This window comes from Eptesicus fuscus, chromosome 8 (assembly GCF_027574615.1).
Source record: "Eptesicus fuscus isolate TK198812 chromosome 8, DD_ASM_mEF_20220401, whole genome shotgun sequence".
NCBI classification, from domain to species: Eukaryota; Metazoa; Chordata; class Mammalia; order Chiroptera; family Vespertilionidae; genus Eptesicus; species Eptesicus fuscus.
The window spans coordinates 13,876,728-13,889,610 of record NC_072480.1 but is presented as its reverse complement, the minus strand read 5'-3'; the positions used below and the strand labels follow the sequence as shown (position 1 = coordinate 13,889,610).

Sequence of the window (12,883 nt, the reverse complement as noted above, 5' to 3'; positions counted from 1 at the left end):
CCTTTTGGCCTAGTGTGTTTCTGTTGAGAAATCAGTCGATAGTCTGATGGGTGATCCCTTGTAGTTAACTTTCTGTCTCTCTCTGGCAGCCTTTAAGATTCTTGTTTTGTCATTGGTGTTTGCCAACTTAATTATGATGTGTGTTGGTGTCAGCTTTTTTGGGTTCATCTTGTTTGGGACTCTGTGAGCTTCTTGGACTTGTGTGACTTTTTTCTCCCAAATATCAGGGATGTTTTCTGTCATCATTTCTTCAGACAGGTTTTCTATTCCTTGCTCAGTTTCCTCTCCTTCTGGCACTGCTATTATGCGGATGTTGTTTCATTTCAGGTTGTCCCAAAGTTCCCTTAGGCTGTCCTCCTGTTTTTTAAGTTTTTTTTTTTTCCAGTTGCTGCTCTGCTTGGGAATTTTTTTTCTACCTTGTCTTCTAGCTCACTGATGTAGTCCTCCGCTTCTTCTAGTCTACTGTTGATGCTCTCTATTGTGTTCTTTACTGCAGCTATGTCATTCTTCATTTCTCTTTGGTTCTTCATTTCCTCTTGGTTCTTATGTATATTGTTGAATTTGTCTTCCATCCTTTTCAGCGTCCTTAATGACCATTGCTCTGAATTCTTTCTCTGATATATTGCTTGCTTCCATTTCATTTACTTCCTTTTCTGGTGATTCCTCCTTTTCTTTACTATGCAGGCTGTTTCTTTTTCTCCACATGATCTCTCCTCTCAGGGTGTCTGGTTATATATCTCTCTCCTGCATTGACTTAAAGGCACAAAATAAAACACGACAAGACACAATACACAGGGCACCAAACACAAATGTATTCACGATACCAATAAACCCAAACAAAGGTGACCACCAGAGAAAAGAGAATTAGGGAAGAGAAAGAAGTGCAAAAATGATATTGAGAAAAGGAAAAAATGTAGCGAGAAAAGAAAGAGAATAAAAAAGAAAGCGGAAAAATATATATATATGGGGAGAAAACTCCAAAAAACCATCAACTAATCCAAAAAACGCAAACAACAAATACCCAGAGAAGGACAATCTAAACAACAAACAACAACTAATCCAAAATAGCAAACAACAAACACCGAAACAACAAACATCCACATGAATCTCAAGAAGCAGAGTTTATTTCCAGGAGGTAAGGTCAAGGAATTGAATGAATGGGGAAATGTCCACAATTCAGTATTGAGGAGGTAGAAAGAGAATGTGTGTATAGTAAGAAAAGTAAAAAACAAAGTAGTAAAAGAGAAAAATTACATATATATATATATATATATATATATATATATATATATGAAAATTTATAGAGAGTAGATAGGCCTGAGTTGGTGATTGAAACTAATTAAGCTATTAGTAGAAGAGAACAAGGGAGGAGAGGAAAAACAGAAGCAAAAAAAATCAGAAAAAACAACAAGAAGACAGAAAGAAAGAAAAAGGAAGAAAAAAGAAAAGGAAAAAAATATATTTTGGTTAATGAAGAAAGAGATGACAGAAGTGTGCATGGACTTGGAGCTGGGGATAGGAAATTAGATATATGAGTAAGATCAATTTTTAACAGGGAGTAAAAAGAAAGGATAGAGAAAAACTAAAGCAGGAACCAGGTAAGAGAAACAGGACAAAAAAAGGGGGGAAAGAGGAAGAGAGTGTTGGCATACAAAAAAATTGAGATAGAGTAAAATAATGCTAAAATAAAAATAAAAATAGAATGTAGAACACTAATCCAAAAGTAAAAATAAAATAAAACTTAAAGTAAAATAATAGTAATAATTAAAAATAAAAATATAATAAAAAAGTAAAATCAATTGAGAAAAAAAAATTTAGTTCCTTAAGTAAAAGATAAAAAAATAAAAAAGTGAAATAGTGAAAGTCGTTCACTTCAGCAGAGCTTCAGTGACCTCTGGGGGCTGGTTTAAGACCCCTCTCTACTGTTCTGTATGGCACATCTGTTTCCTGTCAGGTAGTCTGCACAGTGTTAAAGTTCCCTGCGATCCACCGCTCCTCTGCCATAAGCCACACCTTGTTTTCAAGCAGGTGGGATTTCTCTGCTCACTTTGTTTCTTTGTCTGTCTTCAGTTGTATTTACTCAAGCTTCAATTTCTAACACAACCCCTGGGTGGCAATGTTTTTATATTAGTTTCCGGGATCAAATGGCCCCTCAACCCGGTGTTTAGATTCTTATTTCCCTGCCGCACTTAATACTGAGTTGGAGGGATGGATTGACCCAAAGCTGGTTTCCTGCTCGCCTCTCCTTATTTTGATCCCCAATTTCCACAGAAAAAACTTTCCCCTACAGTCTTGGTTAGTGTTTGTAATTGAAAGATCCTATGCACTGGGTATAGTGAGTAAAAGCAAGGAAACTATAAAGATAGAACAACTACGCCGCTGCATGTCTCTCTCCCCCCTGGCACTGCATGGCCAGTGCAGAACTTCAGGCTACCTTTCTGAGCACAGCCTCCCATGGCTGTGGGCTTAGATTAGAGTCCCCAGCTGCCAGCAACCCTGTGGACCCCTTCTACAGTCAAGAGCTACACAGTCCTCAAGGGACACGGACTTGGTGCAGCACAGTCTCCCTCTGAGACTCTAGTCCCAGTTGTGTGTGTCTCTGCCTCCAGCCCAGAACCCCGATCCCACCTCTCTCCAGGAGACCTCTGACCTTTCTGTCCACAGATGGTGTATTTTTAGTGTGCTACAGTCCATTCCTGGGTGTTTAATTCACCAATTCCAGGTGGATGTTATTCGATTCTGCTGTTTCTTCTATCTGCTCCATGAGAAGGCGCCGGACCCATCCACCTATTTGGCCTCCATTTTGTCTCCCCTTGGACACTTTTTAGGTGCCCACGGCCAGGGAGGCTGGAGTCTCAGTGTTCGTGGGTTCTCAGCTGAGGCAGCTGGTCCCTGGGTGTTGTGGTTGTAGTGTCTCAGGAGGTATCCGAGGTTTCGCCAGTTGAAGGTAAGGATGGGCTTCCAATCACAGCTGCTCTCCCCTTAAAGATGGTGTGTCTCTGCAGCAGATCCGGCTGCTCCAGGAGAGATTTCAGCAGTAGTAGAGGCTGCCCAGACTGGGGAGCCTTTCTGCCAGTCCTCAACAGTCCTGTGGAATATAACTGTCCCTCAATCACAAATGCAGACACTCCCTGCATATCCACACACTGTGGCCGTAACACCGTAACGACCAAATGACCAGTCACCAGGAGATGCATGGAGCACCTCTCGGGTCCTCCCCTCAACCCCCTAACCTCCCCCCGGGGCACCGGCAGTGTTGGCATAGTGTTGCAGGGTGCTGGCAGTGTCTGTGGAGCGTCCGCGGAGCATCGCAGGGCGCAGGCAGCATCCGCGGAGCGTGCAAGGCATTGTGGGGCAGCGGCCATGGCCCTGATGTCAGGCTAGGCCTAGGGGACCGTACACATGCATGATTTAATCGTGCGCTGGGCCTCTAGTTTTATATATATATATACACACACACACACACACACACACACACACGCACACACGCACACACACACACACACATATACACTGAGTGGCCAGATTATTATGATCTCTGAATGCATAATAACCTGGCCACTCAGTGCATATCCGCATATCCTATATAATAAAAGGCCAATATGCAAATTGTCCCCTCAACCAGGAGTTCGACCAGCAGGCAGGCTGGCCAACCACCCATGTCCCCTCCCCCTGGCCAGGCTGGCTGGACCCCACCCATGCACAAATTCATGCATTCAGAGATCATAATAATCTGGCCACTCAGTGTATATCCATGTTTTCAAACTCTTTAAGGAATTTCAAACTAGAGCCTTTTTAGACTTTATCATACCAAACATAAGGATTCTTGAGCTTATTCAAATCCTTCGGCCCTTTGCTTCTCTTACATTATTTTTTTATTATTAATGTGCTGAGTTTGGGGAAAGCTTCAAAAACTATCCACAAATTATAAAACTACTGTACACACACGAGCCCCCATCCTTTTCATCAAACAGTATATATTTCTGAAATTAATCTCAGATTACCAACATTCTTTCCTTTTTCAGTCTGGATTATCTTCAATTTAAATTTCCTTGTACTTTGGCTCAGGCTCTTTCATCTTCAAAGATTTATACTTCCGCACGCCCAAGGACATGCTCCTGCATCAGGTTTAATGTGAATGTTAAGTGGAATTATGTTTTGTTGATCAAGGTCTATTTTTAGTGTGCTGCAGTCCATTCCTGGGATCATATTTCTCTTACTTGGGGCCTTAACAAAGCACAAAGGCAATTTGGAATGAGAAACTAAAATGTATCTGTTTACATACTAAATGTACAATGCTGTCTATATTGTATGCCCCATACATCAAAAAGTTTCGGGTTCGATTCCCAGTCAGGGCACATACCTGTATTGCGGGTTCAATTTCCAGTTGGGGTTTGTGTGTGAGGCAGCCAATCTATGTTTCTAACATTGATGTTTCTCTCCCTCTCTCTCTAAAATCAGTTTCTAAAAAAATCCTCAGTGAGGATTAACATGAAAGGGAGGGAAAAAGGGAGGGAGGGAAGGAGAGAGAGGGAGAGAGGGAGGGAGGGAGGGAGGGAGGGAGGGAGGGAGGGAGGGAGGGAGGGAGGGAGGGAGGGAGGGAAAGAAGGAGGGAAAAAAGTGACTGGTCTAAAAAGGCTAATTTAGCCCTGACTGGTTTGGCTCAGTGGATAGAGCATCAGCCTGGGGACTGAAGGGTCCGAGGTTCGATTCCAGTCAAGGGCATGTACCTTGGTTGCAGGCACATCCCCAGTAGGGGGTGTGCAGGAGGCAGCTGATCCATGTTTCTCTCTCATCGATGTTTCTAACTCTATCCCTCTCCCTTCCCCTCTGTAAAAAGTCAATAAAATATATATTTATTTTTTAAAAAGGCCAATTTAAATTAGCTGGATCATACCTGGCAGTAGTCCCAGGCCCGCCTTAATCCCATGATCCATGAACAAGTCACCAGCATTGCTGGCCAGCAGTCATCTGTGTGAGATGAGACCTGACCATTGAGTTGTTTATGTCCTTCCCTGAGTCGCTACTTGGGGGAGCATCATCTCCTTTGTACCTGTGAGGAAAATGCGTTTAGAGTTAGTATCCCTCAGTGCTACTGTGTACCAGGTCCCCCTCTAACTCCTGATGGGTTATCTCATATGTTTCTCCGGAAGGAAATACACCAACGTGCCCATACAGGCTGTTGTGTTTTTCAGGCTATATATTTCTTTTCTTTATTTCCCATAGATTATATTACTTTGCAGTGGAAAGAAATGCAAAGAGCACAATTATTGAAAGTAATAAAGACTGACAAAATGCTTTGCAATTTTTAAGCATTTTCCACATGACCTTATGTGTTTAATACTTCCAGAAACCATATGACACACTTGGTTTATTTTACAGTTGAATTATTTCAGTTGAAAATGTAAAGTCAGCTTATTTGCCTGAGGTCACACAGCTACTAAAGAACTGAGCCAGAAATTAAATTTAGGACCTCAGACTCCCAGACTCTCTGCACCAAATTCCCCTTCTCTCTAACTTGGGCTACATCCTGGGAAGCCACCCCTCCCCGGATTTGAAAGATAGCCTCTTCACATAGGTGCGGGTTGACTTTCTCTGTTCTTAAAGTGGATCTTGCTTGACTAGCTTCCATGTATTGCATATTTTCTCCCAAACAGCTCTTTCTCCAGGATTAATAAAAAATGTGGCCGTTTCCAGAGTGAGCTGCACCGAACCTCTCCGTGGAGACAGAGAGCTCCCTGTCTAGGAAGGCGGAGTGCAGGGCTCTTTCCTTGGTGTCCTTGGAAGATGCCTACAGGCTTTGACCTTGCCTGAATAATGGGGGAAATGATTAGATTTATACACTTTTTATACAGATTTATATAGTCCTCGGGGCCCGTAGGCTTACAGCAAGGTTTCCTACCTTACGTTTAATAGTACGTTACAGTGTTTGCCGCTGTCCCACGTCAGCAGCTAGATTAACCTTCACAACAACCCTCTAAGGCAGGCCACAACGGGGTTTCTGTTTTAGAGATGGTCAGAGTGAGGTCGCACACACCGGCAGTGCAGTGCTGTGCTGACCATCCCCCTCAGGCCCAGGCCCCTTTCCTTTTTGGCTCCTCAATATTCTTATCCATGCCACTGGTTATGTGGCTCGATGGCCTTTCACTCTTCAGTAGTTTGATTTAATTGTGAATTTTATTTTAAGAAAGAAAACTCGGATTTCTTCTGCTTCATCTTCTTGCTCTATTCATAATGAATTCTGCAGGTCAGTTTATCCTCAGCAGTGGTGAGCCTGAATTTCAGTAAAGCTTCTTCTTAGCTGGTGCATTCACATGTCAAATATTTAATTCAGCTGTCAGCTTCTTTGCATTTACTGTGCTTTCGTTAATACATGTATTTTGATGGCCTCACATTAATCCAGCCTGTTTGAGAAGGGAAAAAAACCAAATGTGATTTACAGAGGACTCAGCCTCTTCACAGACACTAAATGAATTGTTATCTTACACTTGTTTTAATCAGAATATATGAAAATTAAAGTTATGTTATTAGTTCTTTCAAAAGAAAAAAGAAGCCAAAGAATAAGCTTAGATCCATTAGTTGCTTTAAGAACGCCTGCTATGTGCCAAATGTTCTAGGCACTATGAACGTAGCTGTCAGCATGGTGGGCAATATACTTGCCTTCAGGAAGTTTCTGTTCTAGAGAGCAGATAGATGGACATGTGGGGTAGTCCTGGGGCTATGGGGAAGGCTGGGCCGGGAAGTGGACATAGCCCTGGGGATGTGGGTGGTCAGAAAGGTCTAACCTCTGTCACATCTTATCTACGCTATGGCATAGAAATCTGATTAACATCAACTTTTTTTTCCTGGTAACTTTTAGCTTCAGAATAAAGTATGCTTGACTTTGTACTCGGTGAGAAACCAGCTTATAGTGATTAACCTTGTTCGGTGGCACTCTTCAGAGGATATTAGGGACTACTACTTCAGCAAGTCTATATGTATACTTTTTGTACATTGGAAGTCTCCATAAGGCTTCCTACTATTTAAAAATTAAAAAAAGGATCCACTTCTTAAAAAGAAAACAAAAGGGAAAGAGAGTAATGGTTTAAGAATTATTTGTTAGAATCTTGTTTTTGTGTGTTTCATGTATTTTCTTTTTTTTTTTTCTAAAATGATGGTATTTGCTCCATAAGTTTGGGGCAACCTTAACATTATTTTGTATTTCCCTCCTTTAAACACTGGAAAGAAAATAAAAATCGCCAAGGCTGGCCACCACCAAAACCCCTCCCTCACCTGAGGTCTTCTCTCAGGAGCAAAAATGCTCGGCTGATACTCAGAAGCCTAAACCAGCCAGCATTGCTTTTCTGTTCTAGGAGGTGCAGATGGTGCTTGGGACTTCAGGGGACTCCTTCTTCGGGATACAACATGTTTTCCTTTTCTCTATAGGTGGCAGCACAAAGACAGAAAAGGGACAAGTGACAGCAAATCCACTCAAGACTCGGCTGCTTCTGGTGTAATTTAAGACTCTCCCAAAGGGCTACAGCTTTTACTTCTGCACTTCCTAGAAAATCACCAGATGCCAAACATGTACATTAAAGACATAACCACAAATGCTCTATTTCTTTGATCAACTGCATGGTGAGGTGGGCTGTGGCACTCCCAGAGTGTGAGCCTGTCTGTAATCTGCGAAATTTAAGCCACATCGCCCCTCCGCCCCAGACCTGTCCCATAAAGGTGTGGATTTTTACAGTAGAGTGCTTCAGACTTCAAAATATTGGGAGAAGAAGGCTCATTGTGAAATTCAGGTCATTTCTTAAGCCTGACCACCTTGGCCTGTTCTGCTTTCTTGGGCTTAGGCAAGCATGTGGTGGATGTGTGGTGACCATGTGTGACCATGCATGCATGGTGATTGTAAGTGTTAGATTCTATACTAAAAGCTTTGATGGACTGATTTTCTACCCTTATTTTTTTTAATGGCTGCTTCTAATTCATAACAATACCTGAACATGTGCATTTTATTATCTGCTGGAGTTATAAACATTGCTTAATTTCTAAAAGATTTATCCAGTATGTGTATTATTACTTTTTAGAGTGAGGGCAAAAGGTATGGGGGAAAGTTGGAAGTAGATGCCAAAAAGTAATTTAGTGTGGGGAGTTCTGACACACAGTGAACATGTGTTACGGGGTAGTGGGGGGTAGGGGGTTGCGCAGAAATGTTCAAGGGTTTGAGCTGGCTCATCCACTTGACATGCAAGAGGAATGGAGTAGAAGCCACACTGGTGATCCCAAACCTCTTCTTCAGGAAATAATTTTTGTTTCTGATTATCTAACACCATCAAGTGGTAGAACCTGATTCTGGAAAGTACTCTGTAGTGTTTTTACACACCTCCTTTCACACATAGAATTTTTTAATCTGGAGTAACTTTTAACATTCTGTGCTTCTGTAGTTGATAAGTGAATTCTCTCCAAAAACCCAATTCTAGGAAGTCATTTGCGGAATTCAGGATATATTACAGGCTTTCAGGAGGGAGTGCTCCCCAGAAATTACCTGTTTCAAATCCAGGCCATTTGGGTAATCAAAAGCCTGACACATAGTTCTATATACAGATGTGGAGTTAAAATTTGGCTTCTGTCTTCACCTTGCACAGTCCCAAACATTGCCCTTGCAGGTCTCTGTATATTTTGGCCCAAAGCAACTGCCAACACTGGAGTTTTCCTGCTCAGTATGTTGTGCGTCCGTAAACGAATTGGTCAGCCTCTCGGGACCGCATCTCAAGCAGGAGAGCTGCTAGTGTGATAGCTGTCCCTTATCTCCCTCCTCCAGGAGGACTTACCTCTGGGAAACCTCGGGGTGGCACCATGCTCCCACATGTCTGAGGCTCCCCCAGTTTGAGAAGGCTTGCTGGGACAGTTCTGTACCTTCTACAGGCTCCATTTATCAACAATGTCAGCCCTCTGCCTGCCTCTCTCTGATGTTAGGACTCTTCCATGATAAATACATACTACTATTATGTTAATACAGGAAAATAGTTCATTTGTGTCATTAGTTTTTCTCAAAATTATAATTTAAAAAAGTCTTACATCTCATTTAGTAAGTTTCTTGGAGGAAAAAAATCTATGTTTTACTGTTCTGTGCTTGGTATTCAAGTGGATGCTGACCAAGTACTACCAGTAATCAAGTAATTGTTCTTCTGTCCTCAGACACTTAAAGGTTCCAGACCCCTGCTATTGATTCCTTGACTTCTCTTTCCTGGTCAAAAATATGTGTTTTGCTTTAAATTGTGTGTGTTTGACATGAGTATAGATGGTGAAGTTAATTAATTTTGCTTTGAAGATTTACTAAGAGCCTTAGAGATCATTGCAAATGCTCTGGGGTATTTCACCACCATACCTGAGAAGTACTGTTCCTGTCTATAAAACTCAGGTGAGACAAAAAGCAGGACTGAGGGAAGAGAGCAGGAAATAAGGTTTCACATTTGTTACTATGCAGCCTTTGCTGTTTTTTCTTCTAGCAGATAGTGACCAAATTGTTCAACTTTACAACAGTAACTGAATCGCCGCGCACACACGCACACACACACCCAGCTCCCCGTGAAACCTGTCGGCTGAAGCCTCCTCCTCCCCATGATCTCTGTGCCATGCCACACGGAGCTCCAGCCCTCCTCTCTGTTAGAGCCACACTACTTTTTAGGTCCTCGCTGCACCCTGCCTACTCTGGCTACATGGCCTTTATTTACTCTTTTTTTTAATAATAAGCCTTTTTATTTTTAATTTTTATTTTATTTATATACTAGTGGCCCAGTGCACGAAATTCGTGCATGGAGTGGGGGGTGTCCCTCAGCCTGGCCTGCACCCTCTCCAATCTGGGACCCCTCAGGGGATATCCCTCTTGCAATCCGGGACCGATGCTCCTAACTGCTCACTTGCCTGCCTGCCTGATCGCCCCTAACCACTCTGCCTGCTGGCCTGCTCGCCCCCAACTGCCCCCCCTGCCGGCCTGCTTGCCCCCAACTGCCCCCCCCCACTGCCGGCCTGCTCACCCCTAACTACCCTCCCCCCGCCGGCCTGCTCACCCCTTAACTGCCTCCTCCCTGCCGGCCTGATCGCCCCCAACTGCCCTCCCCCTACTGGGGATGTGCCCACAACCAAGGTACATGCCCTTGACCGGGATCAAACCTGGGACCCTTCAGTCTGCAGGCCTACGCTCTATCCGCTGAGCCAAACCAGTTAGGGCTAAGCCTTTTTATTTTATAGTAGTTCTAGCTGTACAGAAAAATTGGGAACACAGAGTTCTCATATACTCTGTAACCAGTTTCCCCTATTATTAACATCTTACATTAGTGTGGTACTTTTGTTACCATTAATGAACCAATACGAATACATTAAAATGAACTAAAGTCTGTACTTTATTCAGATTTCCTTCATCTTTACCCAGTGTCATTTTCCCCAGCATCACATTCAGGATAGATTACACTCAATCCTCACGTCTCCTTAGGCTCCTCTTGGCTGTGACAGTTTCTCACACTTGCCTTTTTTTTTTTTTTTTTAAATCTTTATTGTTGAAAGTATTACATAAGTCTCCTTTTTTCCCACATTGACTTCTAGCCCACCCCCACCCTTCACCCCAGACATTCACCACCCTACTGAGTGTGTGGATGGGTTGTGCATATATGCATACAAGTTCATTGGTTGATCTCTTCCCACTGACCCTCTCCTGCCTTCCCTCTGAGATTCCACACTCTGTTCCATGCTTCTATGGCTCTGGATCTATTTTTGTTCATCGGTTTATTTTGTTCATTAGATTCCACATAGGAGTGAGATCATGTGATACTTGTCTTTCTCTGACTGGCTTCTGGCTGTTAGACTGTGCTGTTCATCAAGCCCCTCGCTGGTTCCCTACGCCCTGCTCTTCCCTCACCTCTCATCTTCCCTGGTCCACCATCTGGAAGCCTTAGGGAGACTCCCCTGAAATTCACGGCCAGGGCCGACCTTCCTGTGTGAGCTGTCCTGGCACCCTGCACCTCTCTTCCTGAAACTGTCACAGAGACATGTTTACGTCTGCAGGGATAGTGATGGGATGAAAGTTCCCCTCCTCCGTTTCACAGAGCAGAGCTTCCAAAAGGCAGAGACCATTTCAGCTTACCATTCAGGCCGAAGAGTTAACAGTGGGGCTGAGATGGCTGTCATTACCTGCTTGCAAGGTTGGCCCTTGGCCCTGAGAACTTGGCTGGTAAACAGCTCTTTACACTGATGTGATCAGAGTGGCCCACTGTGTCTGAACGGCTTATACAAACAATGTGCTTTATGCTGAACACCTGCTTTCCTTCTGGGATCTGGATATTTGGAACGTGCTAGGCAGAGGGTGCTAGTGTGACCAGGCCCCAGGGAAAACCTTAGGCTGGAGTCTCTAATGGGCCCTGGGCAGAAACACTACATACATGTCGCTGCTGGGGTGCACTCTGCGACCCTCACAGGAGGGAGAGGGCATAAGGAAGCTTGCGCATGATTTCTCCAGACTCCACTGGTGTCTTTCTCTCTTATGATTTGACTGTGTATCCTTACTACATACACCACTGTAGTAAATCTTAGCTGTGCCGACTCCCACAGACTCCTTATAGCAGACATTCAAGCATGAGAGTGGTCTTGGGGACCCTCAATGCACCATCATATCCCCAGAACCTTGTACAGTATTTGACCTTTAATAAGTGGTTCATTACCTATCTGTTGAAATGAAAATGAAAATGACCTGAGGACTAAGACTAAATATGTCCTGTGGAAATTCTCAACAGAACTAAGAAATACTGTCATTTATCAACTCCATCCTAATGACCCAAATAAAGAATGTACATACTTCTGAAAAAGGCAGAATTTAAAAAAAAAAAGTGACGAAATCTAGTAGGTCAAAGCCTATCAGAATTTTTTCCACGAAGATGAATCTGTATCTGGGCTGGGGGAGGAGTGGAGAGACAGCAAGACCTTCACTCTGTCCCGCAGGAGGTTGCCCTGGCTTTCCTGACCCCCCCCCCCCCCCCCGCACCTTGCAGTGTTGGCCAGTCCCATGAATAGCGACACCCAGTATTCAGAGCTGAGTGCTTCTCCGCTTTGGTGGCACTTTGGGGATCACCTGGAAGGTTGTGTGTGTGTTTTTAAATGTGGTTGCAAGTATTACAGATTTCCCCCTTTTCCCCCCATTGGTCTCCTCCTCTCGGCTCCCCTCCCACTAGGCCTTCACCACACTATTGTGATGCCAGGCCTCAGCCCTAGAGATTCTGACATAATTAGTCTGGGCACAGGGATTTCATTGTGCGGCCCCTGCTGGCACCCCCACCCACCATCCCTCCGGCACCGTCCAATCCCCGCCTTTGACAATCATATTTCACAGGCTTCCTCTCTGCTTTCCTGGCTCACAGCTAGTAGGCAGGCACACTCATGAGAGTAGGAAATAACACCGTTTATCGGAACAGTATAAGAAGGGGGCAGCTGGGACAAGCAGGCCAATTTCAGAAAGGTCACTGGTAAGAACATCCCTGTGGTGCACAACAAAGTCATTCTTGAGAATGTTGTTTCTAACGATGACTCGCAGTCTACACCACCACTCAGCCCCACCCCGCCCCCACCGCCAACATACACTTCACGTTATACACTATATAAGATGAAGTTCATTAATTTTATTTTGAATATTTGGTAAGAGCTCATTAGCAGTGATGAAGATGCGTATGTTACCTACTGTCTTAGGGATGCTTCCCCCTCCAGTACATGTGAGCACACCCATTTCCATTTTAACTCTTCTCTAGGGAAGACAGGACTCTGAGATGCATCAGCTGTTAATTGGCAGAGCTGTGATCTATCTCCTTTGTAGCACCTGCATGGCTGCTCAGGGAATCCAGGAGCAGTGGCTAATAAT

At 43.8% G+C, this 12,883-nt stretch overlaps 1 protein-coding gene across 1 annotated transcript in view; it reads left to right on the top strand.

Moving 5' to 3' along the window:
- Window positions 1-8,036, top strand: part of RNASEH2B (ribonuclease H2 subunit B) — a 93,325-nt gene extending 85,289 nt beyond the window's left edge. The window contains exon 10 of the mRNA XM_054719785.1: window positions 7,426-8,036. Within this exon, the coding sequence (XP_054575760.1) occupies window positions 7,426-7,458 (33 nt within the window). The 3' untranslated portion in view covers window positions 7,459-8,036. The remainder of the gene's footprint in view (window positions 1-7,425) is intronic.
- Window positions 8,037-12,883: the final 4,847 nt, after the last annotated feature.